Source organism: Syngnathus leptorhynchus, chromosome 9, assembly GCF_054491065.1.
Source record: "Syngnathus leptorhynchus isolate UIUO chromosome 9, UIUO_Slep, whole genome shotgun sequence".
Classification (NCBI taxonomy): domain Eukaryota; kingdom Metazoa; phylum Chordata; class Actinopteri; order Syngnathiformes; family Syngnathidae; genus Syngnathus; species Syngnathus leptorhynchus.
The window spans coordinates 6,016,627-6,043,234 of record NC_141203.1 but is presented as its reverse complement, the minus strand read 5'-3'; the positions used below and the strand labels follow the sequence as shown (position 1 = coordinate 6,043,234).

Here is a 26,608-nt window from a genome sequence, read left to right as displayed (position 1 = left end):
CAACATCTCGTGACAGGACAGTGTATTATTTTTTCACCCTTCGTTGACTTACTCAACAAGTAACCAATGATAGTGTCTTAGCGTCATTCAATTGACCAATAGGGAGTCGGATTCAGATGAAGAAGGCGTGGCGTGTTGCAAGTCTCTCCGCTTAGTAGCCATCAGCTGGAGAAGAACGAACCAACTTGGTGGGAAAGATGGCGAGAGGAGCTCGAAGCTTGCGAAAGATCGCCGCTTGTGTGAAGCCGCCACCGTCCGCGTATAGCCGGGAAGTACGCTCCGGGAGTCATTTCAGGTAAAAATGGTCACCTTAGTAGTCGTATCACATACACTTTTTAAATTTGAACCCCAACAGTGTTTGACCGCAAACAAAACGCTGGCATTTCCCCCGTTGCCACCCAAGCTTACTTAAAAATCTCTAAAGCGTAGTTTTCTTCCACCCAACTTTCTGCATTAATTTAAATGTTAACTTTCTGTGAATTATGAGAATTAATGAATTGCATGTGTGGACCGAGCCCAGAATTCATATCAATGGTATTTATTGCTAACTGCAACGACCAACTTCCAATCGACAGTATGACCCAAGGCGAGAAGAAAATAGTTTTGTGCAGAACACAAAATCTAAAAGCATTTTATAGCTAAAAACTTTCAAAAGGCAAATGAGAGAATACAAGTTTAAAGAACTATTAAAATAATGTGCATTGTTTATAAAGGCATTTAAAAGCCATTTAAAGCAATAAAAAGCTTTCTAACATTGCTGAAATTGATTGAAATGTTTAAAATATCTTAAATAAGTATATCGGGGGAAATGTTTTTTAACCAGGATTGGATGACTTTACTTCTGTTGGCAGCTTCTTCTACCTGTGTGCAGCCTAACAGCTTCACCAAGTCCACATACCTCAGAGCCCTCCTGGTTTTTATATTCAATGAATCATAACATGTTAAATGGACTTTTTGGAGCTTGTCAAAATGTTCATTCCTCACCAAAAACAGCCACAAAGTGGTGTTTTTCTTTTCACTTATTAATTTTGAGATGTCCTACTTTGAGAGGGATTTTTCAATGCACTTCAGATCTGCTAATGAACGTGGATAAGTACAGCGGAGGCAGAGTTTGAGTCTTATTTTTGCCACCAAAATAATTCATATTTCATAAGTACTGGAGTAATATGTTCTGATCTCTCTCTTCTCGCTACAGCGAGAAACTCTTGTCAGACGGCCCTCTACACAATTTGCCGGTGGTTGAGTGCAGAGGGGCCGCCAAAGAGGCAAGCGGGCTATGTGGGAGGACAATTGGGTCAGATGTTTTTGTCTTGCACTGAACGCAGGGATCCTTCGATGACTCATCACGTGTGATTATCTGTTGCAACAAAAGAAAATTTCACATTATGAAAATCAGGTGGCAGGTCAGGGTCTGCGGCTTTGACTCCTATATTCAGCTGTTAATGTTCAAATGTGAGTTATGACATTGCAGCTACTGTTAATGAACCGTCATGGTAATCTTTTTTTTTTTTTTCTACATTGTTGCTCATGAGAAAGAAATTAATTTATATTTTGATTAAGAGCGAGTTGTTGAAACTTTGTCAAAAGCTTTTCTATGCAAATTTGCCATTCAGTTTAAATAAATTGAGATTTATACGGAAGAGTTATTGTCTGAGCAGCTGATGAGGTGAAGCCAGCATGGAATCCAAATGAGTTTCTAGTGACGTGTAATGGAAGGCGAGACATTGCTTGCATGTATCTTTCCAAATGTCAGTGAATGTTTGGAGTCAGCCAACAGCGATGACTCCCACACTACTGCAAACAGTGCTGAGACTTAACGTTATTACGTGTTAATTTTACCTCTGCGCGTGTGTGGTTTTTGTCCTACATTGATGGCCGCCTTCTATTCTGAGGTTGCACTTGCATTGACCGTCGGAGTCAGTCACACGGTGACTAGATCACATTTCAACCAGTCCGGTTCGGGCAGGAATGGGCCACCGTCTCAATCCGACTAGCACAGAGCACGTCTGTCAAGTTAAAACCTTTTTTCTTTTTTTCTTCTTACACTCAAGTACTATATCCATCTGCGTTCCATTACAAATGTACCACTGCAAGCAGCTCAAGGATACAGTAAAAGTGGGATGCTTTTGAGATCTTTTCCATGAGAAAACTAGTCCAAAGTGATTGGTGGAAAAAGCTACGAAAGATAATGACACACAAAATGAAACAGAAATAAGATTTGCATCTGCAGTAGCATTGACGTCCGTGACCTTTTGTTAACCTGGAATGCTGCCACATGCTTTGCTAAAATGACAGCACGGCAGCTTCCACGTAACGTGTCAATTAGAAGCAGCCATATCAGAATAGCCTTTTTTTTTTTTTTTTTTATGTGGAATTTTGGGTCACTGATATTGACAACTTAATAAGTAACAGCCAAAATGAAGGTTGAACAAATTTGCTGCTTTAAAGGTCACAGCAGTCTTTGTCAAATAAGTGTATGTTTACCCTAAGAATTATCACATCAGGTCCAAGTCGAGAGATGACTCCATTTTTAAATCTAATTGCCATATACAACTAACTACACATTTTATTTGTTTTGGTTTAAAAACAAACCCGCTTTCCCCAAGTGAACAAAGTAAACGCGTCAATATGTCTGCATTCCTTCAACTTTTGCACTTTGGGAGCAATTTGCTGAGCTGTCGGCTTGCTATTTGTCTCCGTACTCCTTTCACGTGTGGTATTTCTTAACAAGAATCCATTGGCTCCTACAAATTGTTTGTTTTCCTCGACTTGTGCATTCCATCTCATCTCTGTTAGGACTCATATCATTTTTGTTGCTTTGTGCAAATTGTTCATGTTAAAATTAAAGACGTGACCATTCGATCTTTCATGAAGATGTTTGTCCTGTGTGGCATGTAACGATCTCCAACGTGTCACTTTCCTGGTGTTATGTCAGCGCGAGAAGAGGGCCAAGGTCTTCTATTAAAAATGTCATTGTGTGTGTTGGGTGTCCAGCAGATACCAACCATCATATGGCATCCCGATGACGCGTCTCCCTGCCCTGCTGGGCGCCACCATGCCTGTCCGCAGCGTCGTCTTTCCCACCCGTGCCTTCTTCAACATTGCCAACACTTTCTCCAAGAGAAGGGAATATGCTGAAAGGCGCATTATTGGGTAATGCATATCTGTCTTGTTTTTTTGTTGTTTTCATGAGCCTCATTGATGTTTCTTTTCAGAACAAGCTTGTTTTCCTCTGGTTTTTGAAACCTGTGTTTTTCAACCTGTGTGGAACTGCTATTTACTAAAGAGCGGAAAAGCTGTCTTTTTTTTTTTTGTGGTGGGGGAAAAAAAAAAGACCACTCTTGTTAGGTTTGGTGCTTAAGTTGTCACAGAAGCCATTTTTAAAAAGACCCGTCAAAGTGCTCTAATACAGATGGCAATATGGGGAACTTTCAAAATGGCTGACAGTTTTTTTTTTCTCATGTGCAGGTATTCCATGCAACAAATGTACGAAGTGGTGGCCAACGTGGCGGACTATCGCCACTTCGTTCCCTGGTGCAAGAAGTCCGACGTCATCTTCCAGCGAAGTGGATACTGCAAGGCCAAACTCACCGTCGGCTTTCCACCAGTGACGGAAAATTACACGTCCCTTGTCACCACGGTCCGCCCTCACCTGGTTAAGGTGGTTTGCTTTTTGTCTTACTCCACAAAAGGAGCAACCGTTACGTCAATACATTTGCATTTAACCTTTAGGAGCTGTTTGTTTTGAAACCATTCTCTAGGGGCAAATTTTTTTTCTTTTGAACTTTTAGAGTCAACACATTTTAGTTTAACTATTATTTAAATAAGTTTAAGTAAAGATACATATTTTCCCTGCACAGCAATTCCGGTCCTGCACGTTTTCTGTCTACCCGTTGCAACACATCTGATTCAAATGATCCAGCTTCTGCAGACTTTGTTTGTTTGACCATTTGTAAAATGCAATGTTAATATTCAAACTGCATCATGTTATAGTCACGTAAAATATGAATTGTACTTTGCTATTGTATTTTAACATTGGCCATGACGGTGGTGCACTTGAAGATTGAACATTAAGTTCAAGGACTTTTTTTTGCCAGCAAACTTAATATGTAGCTAATTTTTTTTTGCACTAATGCTAAAAAAAAAGTAAAGTTGTTTTTCCTAATCATCTTCAAAAATACATTTTAGCTTGATAACCAATTTCGGATGAAAATTTGCCGTTGACCAGTGTCATTAATTTGCTCAACTGTTGCGACTCACCGACAAAATAAAGCGGCCATCATCTTCTAAAGCAATTCTCCCTCGTGCATGGCTCACCAGGCATCCTGCTCGGATGGCAAACTGTTCAACCACCTGGAGACCATTTGGCGCTTCAGTCCCGGCCTGCCAGGCTACCCTCGCACTTGTACTGTGGACTTTGACGTGAGTACAACCTCATTGAGATGCCATCGAAATAAATATGTCCATTGCAGCTCCCGTTAAAAGATGTATCGCGTGTTCCTCAGATCTCCTTCGAGTTCCGCTCGCTCATCCACTCGCAGCTGGCCCACGTGTTCTTCGACGAAGTGGTGAAGCAGATGGTGACGGCGTTCGAGCGCCGCGCCACCACCGTCCACGGCCCCGAGACGCCCATCCCGCGCGAGCTCATGTTCCACGAGGTGCATCACACGTAGCGACGCTTTGACTGAGCAGTGGAAACAAAAAGATAACAAAAGCAGTGACTCATGTTCTACCTGACAACGCCAGTGCCTTTCTTTTTTTATTTTTTTTTTAAATTAGTTTTTTGTTGTTTTTGTTGTTCTTTGCATAAATGTTGCCAAAGATTCCAGCACAGATTTAGTGCCGGAACAGGCAAACCTCGCACAGTTTTGTGTGTCTGCTCGTCAATTCCATCATGATCAGCATCTTGTTATAAGCTCCGCCCACTAAAGGTGACAGGTTAGGGTCAAGGCAACAAAAGCTTTTGTTGGACACATGGAAATATAAAATCTCCCCATTTCATTAGTTCAATTTGTTTGGAATGACAACAACATGCAACAAGGGTAGCAATCTTTTTCCTATTGGGGCCAGTTCAGGTAAAATATAAGATATATCTATATTTTTTAGTATTATGATAGGTAATGAGAATGTGAGTGTTAAATGTTATGTGGCTTTTGCCATTAGAGGGAGAAAACAGCCAAGTTAATTTGTTTCTTTGTAGTAACAGTTTTTAGGCCAAATGAATAAATTTGAATGATTTAATGTGCTCCATAACTTAACTTATTTTACATTTTATCTCCTGCTGAAAATCCTACAGATGTCTTAAGAATCCATGACTGAAAAAAAAAACCACAGGAAGTCATCAATTTGAAACGTACATTGTAGAGAATCGTATTGCTATCAAATTTTTGATGAGTTTCAATTATACACTTTATCAAATGTTTTGTGTCCTGCCTCAAAAAGATTCATGCTTGCAGAAATGTAAACATTCAGTACCTCCTCTCCAGATGCTCGAGGTCTCTTTATGTTTTTATGTTAGTTCTGTATACTTCCATTGAGTCCTTCATCTGGCACACCAACTGACTTTCACACTCGACAAGAGTTCATGTTTTTATTTGTTTGTAAGAATTGTCCATTCTCTAATGGGCCATTTAAGAGCTGCAGGTTGTCCACCCACTGTGCTATGACAGATATGTTTTGTGTTGGATAGACAGGAAATGTAGGAAGGGTACATAAGCGCTGTTATTCTCTCACTGTTACACTGAGTAAAGCTATTTCCATGCTGGACTCAAGAAGTGCAGCATTGTACAGTATGTAGTATTTTATGTGCAATATCAGAAAACCTTTATTTTATTTCATTGTATTTTTCTAAGTAACATCAAAAAGCAAGCCAGTATGTTTGCCCGCTCGCATATTTATCATTCTTTTTAAAAACCTGCCCATGTATTTATTGAAATGTAAATATCACATCAGGTTGTTTTTCAAAGAGGGAAAATTGTGTGTGTGTTTTTTTTAAAATAAGGGACTGATTTTGTCTTTTGAAAATAGTATTTGCAACAATATGTTATCAATTGCATGATGTATAAAGATTTTTTTTTCTAAATAGTTTGTTCGGTGTTTTTTTTTTTCTTTTCTCCCACTCATTGGCGCCAGGATCAAAAATAGGCCTGCATCATGTGAGCAGTAAGAATAAATACGCCTCTGTGGTATGAGGTCACGCTGCCTTCATGGTTATATAAGTCAAGGACTTGAAGTCCTCGGAGAAGCCTCGAAAACCGTTTCGTCATTGAATGCCACACATTTGTAACATTCTACATAAACTACTACGTCTTGTCCTCTTGTTCAACAAATGAGTTATGGCGAACTGGCACCTGAGAAGCATCGCGCTCCCCAGAGCAATACAAGTAATCCAAATTATGTAATCTGATTCAAACTAATTGAATTCCATCATTTTCCTGCAAATACATTCAAAAGTAATTTTAGCAATTACCATGACTCCTTAAAGATACCTATTACAAGAAGCTGAACACAATAAATTGGATTTATTGATTACACTGAGGGGAAGAAAATAACCATCACCATGAATCAATGTATACATGATGGTACATAGTAAAAAAAATAGTCATCACTACTTGTATGCTATTTTATGAAGATAATTCTTCATTATTTCTTGTATCCTGTTGAGATTTTTTTTTTGTAAACAGACCATATATGGTATTACACCGTGGGCACTTTGTATCCAAATACAAGAACTCAAAAAAACTTCTATCATTTGAAAAATTGGTTTAATTAAATCAAATAAGCCTCCTCCTGCTTCATCGGCAGGGCAAAAACATATATAAAAACAAAAATTAAGTCATGACAAATACAAATGACAGCAACACATTCTTGGCTTCACTTCACTCTGCTTTTTTTTTTTTTTTTTACAGTGTTACATTTTTTTATGTTTTTTAGGATAGGACCTTTACTGGAAGTTGAAAGAGATATTCACTTCAGAAAGTAAATGCAGGGCCAAACAGTATTGAACACAACTGATGGGTATAGTCATCCTAAACCCTCAGTGGCAACTGTAGAGATCAACTAAACAGTGATCAACACTAAACCAACCTATAGAGGACGCTGTTCCTGTAAACCTGGCTGCTGAGTTTCTGCAGGGGGGAGAAAATGTCTGTCTACCGAGTTGCATGGATTTTACACAAGTTGTGGATTAACTGATGTGAGAGGCAAGTGGACCGCCTCCCGGAGGGCTGGCGTAAAGTGGAAAGGTGAACCACCTGCAGGGCCAACTTCCTCTTGGTCGGGTTCAGTGAGTTACGAGTGCAGAGTCTCAGAGGCGCCGTTTTGTTTAGTCTATACAGTCATGGAAGGACGAAGGAGCCATGAGGGAAGGCGGACGTTGCCTTTTAGAAACCCATGCCACCACCCATGCCGCCCATTCCACCCATGCCGCCCATACCGCCGGCTGGCATGTCCTTCTCCTCCTTGGGGATCTCCGTGACGACCGCCTCGGCGGTGGAGAGCAGAGAGGCCACGCCCGCTGCGTCCAGCAGGGCCGTCCTCACCACCTGCACAGGATGAAGCCTCTTAGAGGTCAACACGGTTCGATGGGATAAACTACAATTATCGAAAGGAGACTTCACCTTAGTGGGGTCAATGATGCCCTTCTCCACCATGTTGACGTACTCGCCCAGCATGGCGTCGTAACCGACCTCGGGAGGCGCCTGCAGGATCTTCTCCACCACCAGCGAGCCCTCCACGCCGGCATTCTTGGCGATGGTCATGGCGGGGATGCGCAGCGCTCGCCTGATGATATCCACACCTGGCAGATGGAGGGAAAAAGAAGGAAACACAAATAAAGACACGCATGTATACACATTATTATCGCTTGCCTTTTTATGATATAAATGTTTTTAGAGTCGGATGGAATTCTAAAGAAGGGGTAAGAGTACCTTGTATTAGTAGTACTTTGCTATTATTTGATGTATGTATGTATAAATGAATAATAAATAAATATAATTTAAAAAAAAAAACAACAACAACACTTTTCTCAAAATCGAGCACCGCCATTTGCTTTGCTTCCTTGGCACCAAGATTGCGACAAAGCACATATTTTGTCTGAAACTCATTCCTTGATTCACATTAACATATTTCCTTGGCATTAAGGGGTCACAAAACTGAGCTATTCACTAACCAATCTTCTGGTCGTCGTTGGCAGGTTTGATGGCTTCCAGGGAGGGAATGCAGCGTAGCAGAGCACAGCCGCCACCGAGCACGATTCCTTCCTCCACAGCTGCCCGCGTGGCGTTCAGAGCGTCAGTCACGCGGTCCTTCTTCTCGTTCACCTCAACGTCACTGGTCCCTCCGATCTGCATGAACAACACTTAGTTTATATCGCGGCGTTGGTGACCAACAAGCCATCCCGACCGGCACGCGCACCTTAAGCACGGCCACGCCGTCAGAGAGCTTGGCCAAACGCTCATTGAGCTTGTCCTTCTCGTAATCGCTGGTGGTATTCTCCAGCTGCTCCACGATCTCGGCCGCCCGCTTCTCCACGTCGGCAGGTGCGCCGGCGCCCTTTAGGAGCAGCGTGTCGTCTTTGGTGATCTGCACCTCGCCCACCTTGCCGAAGTCGTGCGCCTGGATGTCCTCCAGAGCCACGCCCATAACATCGTCGCCAAACACCTAAGGAAGACCCCCATACTGTCAGCCAAATAGGAGGATGGCGTTCTTAAGTCAGTCAGAAAATTGGACCTACAGTGCCCCCGGTGGCGATGGCCATATCCTTCAGCTGATTCTTCCGGTTGTCTCCGAAGCCTGGAGCTTTAACTGCGACCACCTGCAGGCCAACCTTCAACCTGCACAATGACACCAATCTAAGCATACTTGACCACACACACACATACATCTTTATCATTATTATTTATAAGATGACCTGTTAAGGACCAAGGTGCTGAGGGCCTCTCCATCCACATCCTCAGCCACAATAACCAGAGGCTTGCGGTGCTGGTTGGCAATTTCCAGAGCGGGAACAATGCTCTGCACACTGGAGATTTTCTTCTCACTGAGCAGCAGGTAAGCATCCTGGAACTCACATTTCTGACCTGCGAGGTTGGAATATAAAAAGTCAACAACACTGTGTCATTCATGGCAATTACACTGCTGTTTTGTGGTCAGGATGATCAAAAAGCAGAATTCGCACCCTTGGCCGTGTTGATGAAGTATGGAGAGATGTAACCACGGTCAAACTTCATACCCTCGATGACCTCCAACTCATCATGAAGAGTTTTCCCATCCTGGAAGCATTTATAGAATACAACACCTTTATGGTCAATAGAATACAGTGCAACAAATAGACAGATATTTCGCATAGATTTAAAAAAAGAAATATTGTAAAGAAAAAAGAAATGTAAACAGCAAAAAAACATTGATGAATCCACATACAGACAAGCTCTTCTTTACATGACAGTGTAAGATGTTCTTAAGGTGTCTCAAAGTGATGCAAAAAGATGCTGACCTTGACAGTGATGACACCTTTGCGACCAACTCTCTTCATGGCGTTGGAGATGACATTGCCAATATCTGTGTCCCCATTGGCTGAGATGGTGGCAACCTATAAAAACACCCAAAACGTATTCCTTCATATTAAATCTTCTTATATACAATATTGACAATCTTCTTGTGAACAAAGTCCCACCTGTGCAATCTCCTCAGGCGTGGTGACTGGCTTGGAGAGCCGTTTGAGCTCATTGATGACTGTTTCGACGGCCATCATAACACCACGACGGATCTCCACGGGGTTGGCACCCTTGCTGATGGTGTCGAAGCCCTCCTTGGCGATGGCACGTGCCAGCACCGTGGCAGTGGTGGTGCCGTCACCTGCCTCCTCATTGGTGTTGTTGGCCACGTCCTGCACCAGCTTGGCACCAATGTTCTTGTACTTGTCCTTCAAGTCGATGCTCTTGGCCACAGTCACGCCATCTTTGGTCACCTTCGGGCTGCCCCAGCTCTGCTCGATGATGACCGTACGGCCCTGTGACGGATAATTATCATTTCTTGTAATTAATTGTCATACTTTTATTTTTTTGAACAATACTTACTGATTGATAAAAAATAGGGTTGACTATCTCGTACCTTCGGACCCATGGTGACCGCAACTGTATCGGCCAGCAGGTCAACACCTTGTAACATGAGGGCACGGGCATCTGCGCCGAATTTGACGTCTTTGGCGTAGGCACGTGTGAGGTGGGGCGCTAGCGTCCTGCACACAGGCCTTACCTGCTTCATGATTGTGGGGAGACGAAACATGTCTGCAGGCACAAAGTAGGGTAAAAAGCAACAAATTTAGCTACCGCAATTTCATAGGGGGAGACTAAAACTGGAAGGAAAAAACTATACAAGACAATCTTATTGAGTCATGATTGGACACAAAAGTACAAGTAAGCAATCATTGTCTAAATCCATGAATGAATGAACACATGACAATCTTTGAATTCACAAACTGTAGAAATACTTTTGCATCATTGTTAGCGTCTTTTTTTTATGAAATACACAAACCCAGCTCCATAAACGCTTATGGGATATTTGATAAACGTGACATTGCTAACTCTCCAAACCACGTGTCCTCGTGCAGGGTCGTGCGTCACAAGGTCAAATTGGAAGGACGCATGCGCAAGTCGTGCCTCTCCATCTCTACGCCTGATGAACAACTAGTTACACTACTACCACAGCACAATTGCTTTCCGGAACGCAATAATCACTCACCAAATTAAAGTCACGCATCCTGCACATGATACCCACCATGTTGAAGATAATTACGTTGTTCTAATTCCAGGACATTCTGGTGTAACGTTAATTTTGTTGAGGATATTTATTTAAGCGTGAAACACAAATTTAAGTGTTGCGTGCCCTTGCATGTCAGTGGTAAAATCTGTTAGCAAGAAGCAAGTGAAGCTAGCTAGCTAAAGCTATTTTTTTCGCATCTAAACAACTATTTGGTTCTCAGCCAGTGTTGCTGCAATGCTGTAGCTCGTGGCATAAAATAGTTGAACGAATTCTAATACTTACTTGCGTGGTGTGTGTTGTTAGAGGCTGGAGCGGCTAAGGAGGAGGCACGTCTGCCAGACGAGGTGATATAACGACTGGAGTGAGGGTTAACTGGATGGAAGTGCACATGGCTTCGCATACATCCGGGTACTTAGCCGGCAAGCCCCAGACTCTGAATAACATATTAGCTGGCATAATAAGTCATTTTAATCACCGTCTTTAGGCAATTCAAGCCACACTCAAATCATAATCATTATTGTATGTCATAAAAATAAAACCACGATGCCATTGTGCTTTGCTGCTATAGGAAAGTCGAGTTGAGGTATATAAGGCTCGTTCCGGGGCTGACTTTCCAGAAATTTCTCCTGCGCTATTGGAGGAAAAAAACTGAGGTCAAAGTTGACATTGTGCAATGTTGCTCAATGCTGAAATTAGTCAAACTGAAAAAGGTAAAACAAATGTGGCATATCATTTTATTCATGATCAAATTGGATAATTACACATATGGTTGTAAAAAATGTAATTGGTTGGCTTTACACAAAGCGGACTAGGATTCGCAAGGTTGCACGCAAAGCGCATGCGCACAACCCTTCTGGACGTTTCCTCACGTGGAGCAATTCCCCTTCATCAGGTTAACACATCCACGCTCACTGAGAACAACCTCAAGTGTCACTCGTACGTCGTCGATCTCCAGACGTCACAAATTAAATCATGGTAAGACTGCAGCCAACTGTTTGCATATTAATGATTATACTAGAAATTAGCATCGCTGTAATTCGTAAATGTCCTAGCTATCATGCTAATATATTTGCCGGCTAGCGTTTAGCAGCGTGTGATGTTAGCCTTCCATAACCAGTCATTGACAAGGTCATGCAACTGAGGAAACTATTATCTCACAATATTCGGACCTGATAATGTCGTTGGGGAGGCGCAATGTATAGCTACCTTAATCTGCGGAGTAATGAATGAACACCATGTGAGTGGATTTTACTGTCTTGAATAAACTGCAGCCACTGCCACCAGTTATTCGTTTCGATAATAAGTAATTGAAATGACCCACACTTCAAATGAGTTTTTCTCTTGAGGTGATTTTGTGTGAGTACCAGTGATGACAAAAATCGGCAAAAAGTGATGATAACCATAGATGGGAAATAATGCCATAATATAGAAACATTAAGCTGCTCAATGTATTTTGAGCACTACTATAAATGCAATATGATCAGGGTTTTTATATTCAAGTGATGCCGTAAAGTGAAACAAACCTGGCAACTGTTTCCACTATATCATGGTTAGGTGTTTTCAACATGTGAGCAGTTTTACTTATTGTAGTTTTATTGCACAGTTTTCTCCCAATGAAGCAAATTTCTAAAGAGATAAGTCTGAATATGCCTAGAAATATCCATGGAATATTTACTGTGGAACAAATTCCTTTACTTCTTGTTTGCAGTTAAAAAAAAGTGAGCCCCCATAGCCTTCAACCAACTCCCCCACCCCACCTCTCAAATGACCTTGAGCCAATGTCATGTGAACATCTGGCGCGCCTAGCCGAACACTTTTACAGCAAACGGATGTCCATTGAAATTGCCAGCTAAATCCAAAATGAAGAGAAGCTGACTTTCATTGCGCTCACTTAACTAAGTTTTGTCATGTGCCTCCCCTTCCACCCAACCATCTCCTCCTGTTAATCATTCCTTGCGGACAACTTTAGTCACATTTTAACCAAAACTGAGCTTATGCAAATATGACTACAACCTAACAATATTTCAAATGTCTTTCATTTGGCATTCAGTTCACATTGCAGGTTAACGGTAAAAGTTTTTTTGGGGGGGAACTTCTGTTCATTGTTTATTTGTGTGGTTTGATTAACCCCAGTAACACAATTTCCTGTTCTGTCATTCTGCAGGCCTTCAGAAAATTCCTCCCATTGTTTGACCGTGTGCTGGTGGAGCGTTTCACGGCGGAAACGGTGACCAAGGGCGGCATCATGCTGCCTGAGAAGGCTCAAGGCAAAGTGGTGCAGGCCACAGTGTTGGCAGTTGGGCCCGGATCTGTCAACCAGGTCAGAACATGATGAAGAGTTTGTCGGGTCTGGATCATGGATTTTGCTCTCGTGAGTCACATCAAGTTCACTGTTGATGTTTTTCTTGGCAGAAAGGAAATCTACTGCCAGTCAGTGTGAAGGTTGGTGAGAAGGTCCTGCTACCAGAGTACGGTGGAACTAAAGTCACTTTAGATGATAAGGTATGATGCCTTTTTTTGTCTTTAAATAATTCATATTTTTATATCATTGTCTTGCATTTAATACTTGTCTTATTTTGCCATGTAGGAGTATTTCCTGTTCCGTGACGGAGACATCCTTGGCAAATATGTGGATTAAGGCAAGATGTGCTAGAAAGAGAGAAGTCGAAACCATGTCTTTTTTTTTTTGTTATGCCAACTGTAAATAATTCTAAACACATTTTGTTACAATAATAAAAATGGGCCTCTGGCTTTTGTCTCCATGTACACTGTTTCATCTTCACTTTTTTGGTGTTGACCAAAAAAAAAAAACTTAAATAACAAGCGTTGAAATTGTTGTAAAATGTTATACTGTTTTGTAAAATGAGACTGACATAGGAAAAAATAATTTATATTATGAGCTATTTCGAACACTTCCTCTGAGGTGCGATCTGAGCATTTAGCATTATCAGCTGTTATTTGCCATCGATAGTGGACTTTTAGACTTAAGTCAATTGTAATATAATAAATAAACTCGGCTCAAGTTTATTCAAATGGCACTGCACAACAGCAGCTGCAAAGAGTTCTCTGTGCAAACTAAATGAGAAGAGAAAGTATTAAAATAGCACAATGTTTTCTTATTAAAATAATACTCCCTCTGATCAAAAACAAAGACTGGATTTACCTAAAAAAGTATGGACATTGGTTACAACTTGCAAGTATCTCTTAAAGTCATGCATTACAAACATGAACGATAAATCAAAATGATTCATTTATAACGATGCACAGTACAAGGCATCCTTTCGTACTGTTTTATTTTTAACCCCTATATAGTTTTAATTTCACACAAATACATAATAAAATATATTATGACTTCACCACACTGCCGTTCTTGTCAACGGCGACGCGTTCCGACTTACGTACAAAACCGTCCCCGCCGTAAGAACAGAAAAGCATTGTTAACAGAGGACTCTTGCAATAATTCAAAACTTAAACCCCAATAATATTAGAAGTACGTAGACGGAATAACTGTATTAAACATTTAATTAATACAATATTTACTTAAAGTATTTCGACGTTAGTGTCGGTCGTTCCTCTGTCCGCCACTACAACCCAGCGGCTGGCCCACATCCGGGTATTCTGTCGAGATGGTCATGGCGGAGGGTACTGCAGTTCTCAGGAGGAATCGGCCTGGAACCAAGGCAAAGGTGCGTTTTCGGCTACCGGAAAGGGGCAAATATCGCTTAAAATGAACCACCGACACGGTGTGATGGGGCCTTCCCGACTGCTGTGGTTTTACTGCCGGACCTGAATCAAAATTGTCGATCACTGACTTCCACTCGAAAGGGCTCGAGCTGGTGCTAAACAGCTAGCTGACGTTAGCATTTCCTTCGTTGAGTTTCTAGAGAAACACCACATCACTGGCTCCTGTTTAACTCGTTAGATTTGACTTTATAAACACGCTTGTTAAACAGCCCCCCAGAAAAGAACAAATATCAGTCGCTGTTTTGCATTCTTAACCCCCCTCCGAATGTGTTAGCTTTGCAGGAAGCAGTCAGTCCCAGCCCCTGTTGACTTTAGCTCGCCTCAAGCTAACTCTACAGTCACGAGTGCACATAAACACATTTCTCAGTGGACGTGTTTGTATATTTCTCTTCAGTATTTGCTTTCGCGTGTTCGTATTTGTGTTTTCCTGAAGCATTTATCTTGCCACTTAAACACGTCATTCCCCTTCATTAGGATTTCTACAACTGGCCGGATGAGTCATTTGAGGAGATGGACAGCACCCTGGCTGTTCAACAGGTGTGTATGGTCGTGTATGTCATTTAATAAACATTCCTCTCCCCATTACAATTGTGTATTTTTTTTTATTGATAAAAAAAAATGGAGTGTCATCATATGCTTGTGCAACCTCTCGATGCTGGGCAGAATTTGTGACAGCATCATAAATTTCGAATAAGGAAAAAACATTGTCATTTTGCTGTTGCAATATGACGCCGAGTTCTTTGTTGTGTCTTTGTGTTATACTTTTGTGTGTTTTACAGTACATTCAGCAGAACATCCGCTCCGATTGCTCTAATATCGACAAAATCTTGGAACCCCCCGAGGGTCAGGATGAGGGTGTGTGGAAATATGAGCACCTCAGGTATGAAAAGGATGATTTTATAATTTGATTACAGGGGCCTCCTCAATTTACAAGGTTAAGGAAACAAAAACTAAATTTACCTTATCCAGTTTATATTTTTGTTCAAGTCGCTGTATCATGCTATTTTAACATCGCTGCATTCAATCATAGGCATATATATGATTATGTATTAAATGACAGACCATGGTGTGCAGGATATGCTTGTTTAGCATAGAACTCATGTTTTGTGTCCTCCATGTAGGCAGTTCTGCCTGGAGCTCAACGGACTAGCAGTCAAACTGCAGGTAGGTGCTCATAAACACCCCACCATTATTAACTTGTGTCTTGAAGTGTGACCCAAGTTCCATTTGGAACCATTTCTAGTTGTGTGGCCTTGTGTGATGTTGATGTTGGTCTTCCAGAGTGAGTGCCATCCGGACACATGCACTCAGATGACAGCCACTGAGCAGTGGATCTTTTTATGCGCCGCCCACAAAACCCCCAAAGAGGCGAGTTCACATTTTTGTTCGACCCCCGAAACCTCCGTCGGTCACTGTCCATTAACTATCGCGTGTGCTTGACACATGAGCAGTGCCCCGCCATTGACTACACCAGGCACACGCTGGACGGAGCTGCCTGTCTTCTCAACAGCAACAAATACTTCCCCAGCAGGTGGCTTTCTTGTGCTTATCCGTCAGCTTTTCGCAGAGCTGATTAATCTGATTGGCGTTTCCAGGGTGAGCATCAAGGAGTCGTCTGTGGCCAAGCTGGGCTCGGTGTGTCGCCGCATCTATAGGATATTCTCGCACGCCTACTTCCACCACCGCCAGATATTTGACAAATATGAGGTGCGTTTTCTTGGAAAATGACACGGCGGGCATGTAGTCGCTTGTGGATGGGAGAGGGGGGGACTAGGAATTTTTTGGTGAGCGGGTCATCTTCATGATTTTTTTGCTGTGTTATGAGCTTTTGATTTTTGTGCGCCGACAGAATGAAACGTTTCTGTGTCACCGCTTCACGCGCTTCGTGATGAAGTACAACTTGATGTCCAAGGACAACCTGATCGTACCCATCCTGGAGGAGGAGGTACAGAACACCTCATCGGCCGGAGAAAGCGAGGCCTGAGGGAGAGGCACGTGAAAGCACGCGCACACATCCACCACACACTACTGTACAGCGTACTAAGACCTCCTGCCCGCCACCTTGTTGCTCCATCTTCAACTGCGTCAAGCGCAATGGAAGCCTGCAGGGACATTTTTTTTCCTCCTTGTTTTTCCAAAAAAGGCACCATACTTCTCCTTTCGGGAATATTTTATCTTTCAATCACAGTGAGCTACCGTATTTTTGGAACTATGCTATAAGTCTACCACTCAAAAAATGCACCATGAAGGAGAAGAAAAATATAAGACTCTCCAGATCAAGAGTTGCATTTTTCGGGGGGGAACATTTATTTCATAAAAGCCAAGAACAGTAGCGCTCAGACTCGTAACCAAAATTCCCTTAATAGAGGGTGCGTTCAGAAAATGTGTTTCGGGCACGCATTGCTTCATTCCGAGCATTGGTAACTCGGTAACGTGCCGTTCAAAAATTCAATCTGCTCAAAAAAGGGAGTGCCAGAGCCCAGTGCGTCAGGCAGCACAAGCACAGGAAACACGTTGCTGATGGTTTCGAACATTAAAATGACCATAAGTATCAAATTTCTTCTTTCCTTTGGCATGTACTTTTAATGCATTACCGCCATCTTCTTTGGCATGATTCCACCAATGGAATTTGGCAGTTGGCAAATGGTGGAGAGAAGCTGACGGTAAAGTACAGAAAGTCAACATTATTAAGGAATGTGAATTTTGGGTGTCGGAAACTCTAATCTTAAGATATGTCACACCTGAATACCTGTCACAGGACCAGCCAAACTATGAATAGTCCAAATAGTATAGCACACACTGACAGCCCCCCCCCCCACCTACCCTGTGTAAATAAGCCTGTTAGCTCTTGTTTTTCAACGGTGCTTCACTGTTCTTTATCTACATCAGCTTCATTTTTGCTCTTTGCTTTGTGTCACCTGCCGTTTTGTGCAGAGGAAGGGGGGGTGGAGGGTCAATCAGTAATTTAGCTTGTCAACTTTTCAGAGGCTACAAAAAAAAAATCCTTAAGTGTAGGTGTGACTTGTGCGTTAGTGGAAAAAAAAAGAACTAGCTGTGCAAGTGTGGTCCTGATATTCTTGATGTTCATAACGTGGCTGAGAGGTCAGTTTAAAAAGCATAACGTCGGCCATGTTTACATCCCGCCAAGCGCCACCTACCCTTTCGTCACCCTCATTAAGTTATTTTACTGAATCTAATCCCTTTTGTTGTTGTTGTTGTTTTTTTAAGTGAACTAAAAATACTTTAGTTATTTTTGCTGAATCTAATCCAGTTTTTGTTTGTTTTTTAAATGAATTACAAAAAAACTTTGTTACTGTTTGTGACAATTACATGTCTATTAATAAAAGACTTATTATTCTGGAAAATGTGTGGAAATAATCCTCAAAAATGCAAACTTTGAAAAACGGTGGAGACATATTTTTTTTTCAATAAACTTCATACAGTGAAGCAAATGTACAACTTAAAAACAAAACAAATGGAATTAATACTTTCATTTAGTATCCATATGTCAGTTTTAAATGTTTTTTCCCCATTATAATAGCAACATGAAAAAGCAACATTTTCACAATGAAAGAAGGTCAGTGTGGATTTAAAGATATAAACACAATAGAGTCCCTGTTATAATACTGTTGTAGTCCTTTTGTAACACTAGGGTTCATGATTTTAATACCTAAACTAAAGATGTCTGCTATGGCATGTCAGAATTCCAGAAGCATAGCCACTGTGTGGACAGTAAGTATTGGGACAGGAAGACAAAAATGAATATCTGAGAAAAGTAAATAATCCCAATACTTTTTGTCCATCCAGGATATAAAATGCAAAGTGATTGGAATGTGTCCTATTTATAAAGTCACAAGGAAAAACATACACCAGATTGACTTTGACGTGTGCATAAATCGTCTCAAACCAATAAATAAAAACCCGCGGAGCAGCTACTCACTCCTAAAACAAAAACAAAAACATTTGGACTGCCTTTTTTTTTTTTTTTTTTACTAGCCTCTTAGTTTGAAACGTAGTTAATCATCTGTTTGTTGTGATATGTAACAGGCAATCATACTCCATTCATTTTGGCTCACAGTCAGAATGGCCCTCTAAAGGAAACCAAAACTATGATGCAACCTGTTTGACAACCCTGCCATATAACTTAAAGAAAATACTTGGTGCCAAAATTGGTACTCATAAGATTCACTCCATATTTGTATTGCTTTCCTTCTCTCTTTCAAAAGGTAATTATGGCTGATTTATTTCCCCGTTTCCAAAACCCAAAAGTAACCCATATAAAATGAGACTCAAGGTCAGACACTTGAGCTTTTACTCAATATCCTTAATATCCAGTTTAAAGTCCATCTACTAGTAACATGTAGTTGTCCTAAAACACAGTAATTGTCCTACTCGGACGATGATAAAAACATGAATTACTTCATGGACCTTAAACTGGATATTGAGTTAATGCTGGAATGGTTTCCCATATGTTCTTCTCCTTATGGCTTGGGTTCAAAATAAAAATAAAAAGTGCAGAGTTCTTCCCCAGTATGATTTCCTCCATCTGAGGATCTCATAACGTCAGTCAGCTCACATGCAGGTCACCTCCGCCTTGCCCTCCTCTTGGTCAAAGCCACCTTCCTCCAGGTGCGACAGGGAGCTGGGGAAGGCCGTTCCGAACACCGGGAAGCCGCCGATGCCCCCGGCCACAGGAGAGAGCTCCTTCCGAAGCGCGGCGCCACTGACGGAGCGACTCACGGAACGGCTGGACACGTCGCTGTGCACCGACAGAACCTGTACATATTGAGTTCAATAGAAATAGAAACAAACTGAGTGAAAACAATAACGTGGTTTTACAGTTAGTGCTGCAAATCCAATTTGACCACCAGGGTGCAGTGTTGGTCACCGTTGCTGCATTTCTCACCTGGTTCCTGTGTTGTGTTGCTGCTTGACTCCTAACTGGCCGCTGAAGAAAAACAACTTGCTTGGTGGCCAGATTTCCATCACTATCACACACCAACATCAACAATTAGCAAAGAAATACTGCATACTCACCAGACACATTGTTTGCCTTTACAAAACGAATGAAGCTCAATTTTGATCTTTCTTTGTTCATTGCATTTGATAGGACACCCACTTTGGATTTTATAAGTACTAAATAGAGTCATTTATGCAATACGGGTGTTGATGCTGTCACCTGTCATGTCGTATGATGGGAGTAGGCAGAACGCACGTCAGCAGCCAGCCGAACTCTGCCAGTGTGTGAAGTAGTGGCCCGTAGTCTGTTTTCACACTGGAGCCCTGCACAGACACAAGATGTCATTGAAAACATCATATAGAAACGAGAAGGTTGGTTCTTTCATCACAGCATATCATCACAACCTCACATACTGTACAAATATACTTTGGAGTATTCTCAGATTTTTCCCAACAAGGAAAAAAAAAAAATCCTAGCTCCACCAGTTGTAAAAGAAGATCTGGATTGTTTTTTTTACCTAGAACTCAGAAGAGGTGGGATACTGAATATGATCGGCTACGATCACCAAAATGATGACCCAGTCTGTGTCATTTTGCTTTTCATGCAGAACATCAGTGTTACATTGCTCTTAATAAGAGATAAGATCTTCCAGTGGTTTGTTTTTTCATCAAGGACAAAAAAGCCTCATCATCAGAAACCAAATTTTTCCAACCTCAATGACAGTCCACTGTTCCACCACGATGGTATCGTTGGCCGGGGGTGCGGTGCTCTTCTCTTCGTACACAAAAAGGCCCTCGAGAGACCGCGGCACGGGCTCGCCTAAAACACAATCGTTTTGTTGTCATCACTTTGATCCTACAAGAAATCGAGTCCACAGTTTTTTTTTTTAAGAGGTTATTCTCAGGAAGTGAGGTTGTTAAAGCGACAGAAATGCTACTAATAATAGACAAGAGGCCGCAGCTACAGCCAAAACAGGAAGTGCCGAATTTTATGCGTGAATCCCTCTTTTATGACTACAACACAATGGCTTCATGTGGTGATTGGACGGCGGCCCGACCTTTTGGGGTGTCCCAGTAGACGAAGGAGTCCACCAGCGACCAGCCTCTGCGGTAGTAGGCCGCCGTCAGTTCCAGCCAGTCAGCTTCTAGGGCGCTCACCACCTGGCCCTTCCTGGAGACTCGCATAGACAATGCCCCCTGGTGGTACTGGCACGCTAAGGAATCTAGAGGGGCGCAACCCGGAGCCCAGGAGTGGAAGAAGACCAGAAGTCGCATGTCTGGGGAGAAAGAATTACGCTCAGTGACCTCTGTTTGAGTGCCCAGAGAGTTTGACCAGGTCTCACCTGGACTGTACGTGTTCTCCTCCAGATCTCGATCTTCTGGGGGGGTGCGAGGAGGAGAATGCGTGGGCGAGCGGCAGCTCCTCTTTGGACTGTGGAGCCGACTGCCGTTACTCAGTACGCTCACCTGCTGGAGGACCGAGCCGACGAAACGGACACCGCCGTGAGCGCTGGTGTTCACCTTTCGGAGACAAAAATGTATTTGGTCATTGACAGTCCTGTTAAATTCGCAAAAAAAAAAAAAAGCATTGCGCATCTCTCTTTGCTTGCTTGCCATAACCAAACCAAGGCAAATATTTATAATATTATTGTATAATATTTATATAATATATTTATATAATACATTTGAATTACATTATATATATTTCCTATATCACATTATTTACATTATAATTACATAATTACATTTCAATAAAGTTGGGCGTGGCCAAAAACATACAGTGCATGCCCGTGACCATTGAGGGAAAAAAAATATTGAAAGAGACCCTGGCGTAATGGCCACTTATTGCTCATTGTACAACAAGCTTTCAAAATGAGTTCCCATAGAAAATTCTGTGACAATCAGAGTTGTCATCCTCACCCTGTCAATTAGCGCTCGAACAATGTCGCCCGTCAGCGAGTCACCGGGTAGCGGCCACTCTTCCACCCTCAGCACGGGCACACTGTGACACATCGATGCCATCTGTCGACTAAAGAAAAAAAAAAAGCACAATATTAAAAATCACTATATCAGTCTGAGAATTGGGAAAAACAAGTCAGGCTCTTCTGGCTTGCCGGCGTGACCTTCTGACAGAGATTTGTATGAAATATGCAGCTGGCTCCATCAATTATTTGTGGATTTACTCGACAGTCTGCCGCTGAGTGAGGCGTCGCGCACGTGATTTTCATTTTTTAAGTAGAGTTTAAAGCGTCGCCTTACCTCAGTCTGGGTCGGGCCAGGACGGCGCGATACAGCAGGCTGAAGGGTAGCGAGCGCGCGCGGCCCACTGACAGGATGATGGGGTGAAGGGCGGTCAGGACGTAGCCCTGCGTGTAGTACGGCTGCAGAGCCTGAGGCAGTTCGGCCAGCGACGACACGTACTGCACTGTGGGACGGCTACCTGCGCCAAGGAGATCAAAATGGTGTTAATTTGACCAAGATTCTTTCATGATTACATTTACCGTATTTTTCGCACTATAAGGCGCACCTTCAATGAATGGCCCATGTTAAAACTGTGTCACTATATAAGGCAGATTATAAGGCGCACCTTCAATGAATGGCCCATTTTAAAACTGTGTCCATATATAAGATATATACATTTGGCCCAAGGGCCAGACTTTGGACACGCCTGCTGTAGTGGCTCAATATTGGTCCATATATAAGGCGCACCTGATTATAAGGCGCACTGTCAGCTTTTGAGAAAATTTGAGGTTTTTAGGTGCGCCTTATAGTGCGGAAAATACGGTACTGTACTGAAGATCGTGAAAAATCCCGATCCAGAAGGTAAAAACCCTGCTACGGTTTGACTTCAGCAGTGTCTGGAAATATGTTCTGCTTTGCATCCTGATTGTGGGTTGCTATGGCTAAAGTGTTACCGCTGCCCTTGCTTCAAATCTCATGCATGACCGCATGACCACAACTTATGTTTGTTTTTAGCACCCCCGCCTCCAAGTTGATGTCAGTGGCAGCGACGGCCCCTCTGTGAAAAGGCCCCCTTAAGCTACTACGGAACTTATTGCACAGCTGTGAGACTAGGAACCCCAGTGAACCCGATGAAGTACCCAGCTCCGGTTTACTGGCATTCCTGCGGGACCAAAACGCCCATTCCAATGCCTATTACGACGGATACAAAACAACAACATTCTTTAGCTGCTACTTTTTACGACTCGGTTTCCATTTAAGTAAAACATGGATCACTAAAGTCTTAAAGGGTCACTCTGGAAAAACAGGCAACAAGGCCCCATTTGATGCATCCCCAGAGGATGACACACACACACACACACACACACACACACACACACACACACACACACACACACACACACAAAAACTGTGTTTTCAGTAGTAACACCCCCTCCCATTCCGCTGCCACTTGCCCTGTCACTAACACACTGAGGCCTCTGTTCACAGCAACAAAAAGTGAAAGGACAAAATAAAGGCTAGGCAGAATGGGAAAGAGGCTGAAAAGCTAAAAAAGATAGAAGGTGGGAAGTGGAGAGTTGTTAAGGGGCTCTAACAAGAGGTGTCTTGTGAGGGGACTGAGGAAGAAGGGGTCTTATTTTGCAGCAGAGCAGGAGTAAAATGGAGTTTATGAGTCCATTAGCAAATATTTCTCCAACAGACACACTCAACCAAGATCGAAAGCATCTCCAAGAACGTCGATTAGCGATCTACACACCGGCGCTGGCCTTCGGATCACCTTCAGATTTATTAATCAAAATCCCAACTTTAATCGGAAGTAATCCGGCGAGGCCCGTTAGATGAGCAGATTAGACAGAGATTATAGAAAACCAGCACTCATCCCTGGAAATGATGACTGAAGCATAAATGTCCTTTTTCATAAATAGGTCAGAGAATAATTTGTGGTATGCTACCCATGGGACTACTCCCGTTTTTATTGTCTGTTCTCCCTCTTGGCCAGATAATACAATAGTTTAGTCATGTTTTCTATCTATTTGCTGATGATCCCCACTTGTATTGTTCTTTTAGATCATCTGAGGTTCATAAACCTTTAATGAACTACTTGACAAAGCAATGGTTAAGTGACAACTCCCTCCATGTAATTTTCCAATTCAAAACAAAAACAGGACACGTATTAATGCTAGCCAACACTGAGGAAAACTGAGGAAAACCAAGCTAAGGAATCTTGGTGTTTTGGGGTTAATGAGGCCATGTCACTAGAACATCACTCAAGGCAGTTGGTTGCTTTTTTTTCCCCCAACTGTGTAGTAATCACTAAGCTCCGGTCCATGGAGTCTAGACAAGAGCTCGGAATGATTATTCATGAATTTGTGCCCTCGTGGTTAGAAGACTGCAAAGGAGTTGGTTCGTCTGCAGTTAGTCCAGAACTTAGACCAGCCCCAGCAGGAGAACCCACATCCCACCTGTGTTAAAATCTCCCTTTTGTGTCCAATTTAAAAATCTCGGTACTCGCTTTTTGAGCCCGATGTAATCAGGCTCCCATCTACATTCCTTGCAAACCACCAAGCCTTTCTAGGACACATGTGATCACAACTGTCAAACCCTTAACTTTCAACTTGAATGGGGGAAAGCAGCAATTAGCCCGGCCCCATTGCTCACCCCATAGCTCCCAGTGCTGCAACCAGTCAGGTTGGCCCCATTACACACACGCCAAGAAGAAACAGGGGCACATTGAAACAATTCTACCTAGCACTCTATGAAAATGCTCAGTGAGGCATCTGTCAACCACGTGCTCCTCAATCGTGATCACATTTGTTCCAAAGTGGACCGACTCGGGTTTTTTGTTTTGTAGCAATCAACCTTCCCCCAGAACAGACAAAGCATTGCCAAGTTACTTTTCCAACAAGCTTTCCATAGCATCAAATGCCTTTTTATTGTGGTTCCAAACTGGAATGGACTGTGGCTTTAATCTAGCGAGCACATTTGGAGGCACAGATGGTGTGTTTGGTGTAAATGCTATTTCTTTTATATCATTGTCAGCCCTGTGACACACCCGGAAAAACATAGAATACGATCCACAGCATCCATCCAAGTTTTGGGTACTGCTCATCAACCAGGTTGCAGTGTCCAAACAATCCTCTTCAATGTTCCCAAATTAAATGCGGTCATGAAATTGACTAATTATAACCAAGTGTTACTGTGCGTACCTCCACAGATGATTATTATGGCCATACTGAAACAAGTCAAATATAACTTATAATATCCACAGTTTTTTATTTAAATTAACAATGATAAATGTCATTGCATTTGACTTTTTTTTTGCCCACAAGTGTGTGTGTGCATGTGTGAGAGTGTGATACTAGTGCAAGACTAGGCAGGAAAAACCTTCCCTGACCTATTTCTCCATCAACTGAAAAAAGGAGCCTGTTGCTGGGAAGAAAATGATGACATGACATCTGAACACACTTCAACAAGCTCGTATCACTTATTCAAGGGGGATCCAGTCTGGCATGCAATTATACAACATGTAAAAGAGGAACTGTTACATTGATTATGATTAAAAAAAATAAATCTATTTGCATAAATAAAAAGTCGTCTTAAAAATGATCTTACTCCTACTTTATGTTTCGTACGGTCTGCAGATGAGTAAATAAACACCCTAGGTCCCCGTTTGCGGAAACTTCATTTTAATGATGACTCTGACCTTGATGGATCTTCTGAAGTACATTCATGGAGATACCGTTAGAAATTCCACATGATCAACTTTGTTTTAAAAAGAAAAAACATCTAAAAGCGAATTTAACTTTGTAAACAAAGAACATGTTCAGCATCTACCTTCCAAGCTGAAGTCCAGGAGGACATAATCGTAGACAGTCTCAGTCTTGGTCTCCACTTGAGGTCTCTTCAGCGTCGAGTAGATCTTTCCGGGACTGCTGTCCTCGGGGTCCTCCAGCTTCCTCAATCCGCAGCCCATGGCCTCAGAGGCGGATAGACAGCGGCGGAGGAGCCGCTCAAAGTCTTCTCGAAGCCTGATCGACCACTGACTGCCTCTCTCTGGTTTATTCTTTTGCAGGCGCTTCAGTCACACTAATGGATCGCGGTCATCCCTCCGAATCGTACACGGAGAGGGTCTTCTGCAAGGAGTTCCGTCAGAATCGTCACAGTCCAAGGGAAACAAAGAGAATTGAGAAGCAAATGAAGTCCGAACCCTTTTCCCGCTGCAGAGTGCGTTTGTGAAGCGTGGAGAGGCGGAGTGGACGCTTCCACAGAGAAAAACTTTCCCACGCAGTCAAGACAGCGTAAATGACCCAACTTCTTTTTCGTCTTTTCAAAATAAGAATGACGTCCTGCTTTGAATTTACGATGGCTGATTTAATCAACTCATCAATTGTGCCTGGTTTTTTTTTTTTGCCACTCCTTTGATGGTACTACTGAGCGAGAAATCGAAATCTGGCGTACAATTTGTGGGCAACCAGTCATGGGACAAAGCGGAAATTGCAACATCTTCTATTCATGAGCTTTATGAAAAGTTTGCCTGATGACAACACTGCTCCGTGATCGCATTTTAATGACATCTTTTCAGCCTTAAAAAATGTAAAAACCTATAATTATCTAAATTGAAAACAAGTTGAGTGAACTCAAAATGTCAAAGCAACAAACTTAGATCAAATCAAAGTTGAATTGCATAACTTTAAGTCACTTTAAGTGAAGTTAGAACTTTAAGTAAAAGTTCAATTAATAATTAACAGTATACAGAACTAATTGTTCCTTGTATTATGCTCCAACTTAACATTTCAAGTAGAAATAACTCAGCAAACATTTTTCAGTTTTGAAACAAACATTTTCCTTTGTTGTGCTCATTAATTGTTGCCATAAATGTTCCAACTAAAAGTACAATTTCAGCCCACATAAAATACACAATGTGTTTTTACAGTGAAGAAATCATGTATATTTCTGGAATAATATTCTCCAAGATTTGACCAACAGCTGCTCTTCCTCTGCACATGTCTCATCCCCACATTTTTTATCCTTTTTAAATCTGAATCCCGGATCCTCCTTTGGGAAGAAGCATGTATCCTCTTCTCATGTCTCCATGGTAACGGTGGCTTAGGTCCCATCCCTGCTTGACACATCTGGACTGAAGGCCCCGTGACCATATTAGTATGTTTATCAGCCTATTTAT

General features: G+C 42.2%; 5 protein-coding genes across 6 annotated transcripts; 3 read left to right on the top strand and 2 right to left on the bottom strand.

The window, feature by feature from the left end:
- The first annotated feature begins 37 nt into the window (after positions 1 to 37).
- coq10b (coenzyme Q10B) lies at positions 38 to 6,080 on the top strand. Of its 2 annotated transcripts, none has more exons than XM_085920006.1 (5): positions 38 to 295; positions 2,995 to 3,153; positions 3,469 to 3,661; positions 4,321 to 4,422; positions 4,506 to 6,080. In XM_085920006.1, exons 1-5 carry the CDS (start codon positions 198 to 200, stop codon positions 4,671 to 4,673), a joined length of 720 nt encoding a protein of 239 aa, XP_085776132.1. In that variant the 5' UTR covers positions 38 to 197; the 3' UTR covers positions 4,674 to 6,080. The 2 variants fall into 2 exon arrangements, with proteins under 2 accessions (XP_085776132.1, XP_085776133.1); XM_085920007.1 differs by having other exon boundaries at positions 46 to 295; positions 2,998 to 3,153.
- Positions 6,081 to 6,487: 407 nt separating this feature from the next.
- Positions 6,488 to 11,210, bottom strand: hspd1 (heat shock 60 protein 1). The gene is made up of 11 exons (XM_085920005.1): positions 11,044 to 11,210; positions 10,111 to 10,286; positions 9,674 to 10,009; positions 9,494 to 9,589; positions 9,179 to 9,272; positions 8,912 to 9,080; positions 8,735 to 8,834; positions 8,416 to 8,661; positions 8,171 to 8,345; positions 7,620 to 7,798; positions 6,488 to 7,544 (listed from the first exon to the last, which is right to left on the bottom strand). Exons 1-11 carry the CDS (start codon positions 11,159 to 11,161, stop codon positions 7,383 to 7,385), a joined length of 1,851 nt encoding a protein of 616 aa, XP_085776131.1. The 5' UTR covers positions 11,162 to 11,210; the 3' UTR covers positions 6,488 to 7,382.
- A 361-nt stretch (positions 11,211 to 11,571) lies between these two features.
- Positions 11,572 to 13,527, top strand: hspe1 (heat shock 10 protein 1). The gene is made up of 4 exons (XM_085920008.1): positions 11,572 to 11,736; positions 12,926 to 13,081; positions 13,174 to 13,263; positions 13,349 to 13,527. The coding sequence occupies exons 1-4, from the start codon at positions 11,734 to 11,736 to the stop codon at positions 13,397 to 13,399; spliced, it is 300 nt and encodes a 99-aa protein (XP_085776134.1). The 5' UTR covers positions 11,572 to 11,733; the 3' UTR covers positions 13,400 to 13,527.
- A 775-nt stretch (positions 13,528 to 14,302) lies between these two features.
- mob4 (MOB family member 4, phocein) lies at positions 14,303 to 17,933 on the top strand. The gene is made up of 8 exons (XM_085920860.1): positions 14,303 to 14,447; positions 14,980 to 15,042; positions 15,285 to 15,385; positions 15,627 to 15,669; positions 15,787 to 15,873; positions 15,957 to 16,036; positions 16,101 to 16,212; positions 16,355 to 17,933. The coding sequence occupies exons 1-8, from the start codon at positions 14,388 to 14,390 to the stop codon at positions 16,487 to 16,489; spliced, it is 681 nt and encodes a 226-aa protein (XP_085776986.1). The 5' UTR covers positions 14,303 to 14,387; the 3' UTR covers positions 16,490 to 17,933.
- rftn2 (raftlin family member 2) lies at positions 17,918 to 25,710 on the bottom strand. Its single transcript, XM_085920859.1, has 9 exons — positions 25,261 to 25,710; positions 21,724 to 21,904; positions 21,385 to 21,493; positions 20,808 to 20,985; positions 20,523 to 20,741; positions 20,178 to 20,284; positions 19,685 to 19,788; positions 19,412 to 19,493; positions 17,918 to 19,281 (listed from the first exon to the last, which is right to left on the bottom strand). Exons 1-9 carry the CDS (start codon positions 25,397 to 25,399, stop codon positions 19,078 to 19,080), a joined length of 1,323 nt encoding a protein of 440 aa, XP_085776985.1. The 5' UTR covers positions 25,400 to 25,710; the 3' UTR covers positions 17,918 to 19,077.
- Between the last annotated feature and the right edge of the window lie 898 nt (positions 25,711 to 26,608).

Coding starts and splice junctions, on each gene's coding strand:
- coq10b (XM_085920006.1), top strand. CDS start 198: ATGGCGAGAGGAGCTCGAAGCTTGCGAAAGATCGCCGCTTGTGTGAAG. Junction 3,154..3,468: donor GCTGAAAGGCGCATTATTGG/GTAATGCATATC, acceptor TCTCATGTGCAG/GTATTCCATGCAACAAATGT. Junction 3,662..4,320: donor TCCGCCCTCACCTGGTTAAG/GTGGTTTGCTTT, acceptor ATGGCTCACCAG/GCATCCTGCTCGGATGGCAA.
- hspd1 (XM_085920005.1), bottom strand. CDS start 11,161: ATGCGAAGCCATGTGCACTTCCATCCAGTTAACCCTCACTCCAGTCGT. Junction 9,273..9,493: donor AAGGTGTCATCACTGTCAAG/GTCAGCATCTTT, acceptor AAATGCTTCCAG/GATGGGAAAACTCTTCATGA. Junction 8,346..8,415: donor ACGGCGTGGCCGTGCTTAAG/GTGCGCGTGCCG, acceptor TTGTTCATGCAG/ATCGGAGGGACCAGTGACGT.
- hspe1 (XM_085920008.1), top strand. Junction 13,082..13,173: donor GGCCCGGATCTGTCAACCAG/GTCAGAACATGA, acceptor TTTTCTTGGCAG/AAAGGAAATCTACTGCCAGT. Junction 13,264..13,348: donor AAGTCACTTTAGATGATAAG/GTATGATGCCTT, acceptor TTTGCCATGTAG/GAGTATTTCCTGTTCCGTGA.
- mob4 (XM_085920860.1), top strand. CDS start 14,388: ATGGTCATGGCGGAGGGTACTGCAGTTCTCAGGAGGAATCGGCCTGGA. Junction 15,043..15,284: donor GCACCCTGGCTGTTCAACAG/GTGTGTATGGTC, acceptor TGTGTTTTACAG/TACATTCAGCAGAACATCCG. Junction 16,037..16,100: donor AACAAATACTTCCCCAGCAG/GTGGCTTTCTTG, acceptor TGGCGTTTCCAG/GGTGAGCATCAAGGAGTCGT.
- rftn2 (XM_085920859.1), bottom strand. CDS start 25,399: ATGGGCTGCGGATTGAGGAAGCTGGAGGACCCCGAGGACAGCAGTCCC. Junction 21,905..25,260: donor CCTGGACTTCAGCTTGGAAG/GTAGATGCTGAA, acceptor TCCTTGGCGCAG/GTAGCCGTCCCACAGTGCAG. Junction 19,789..20,177: donor AACAGTGGACTGTCATTGAG/GTTGGAAAAATT, acceptor GTGTCTGTGCAG/GGCTCCAGTGTGAAAACAGA.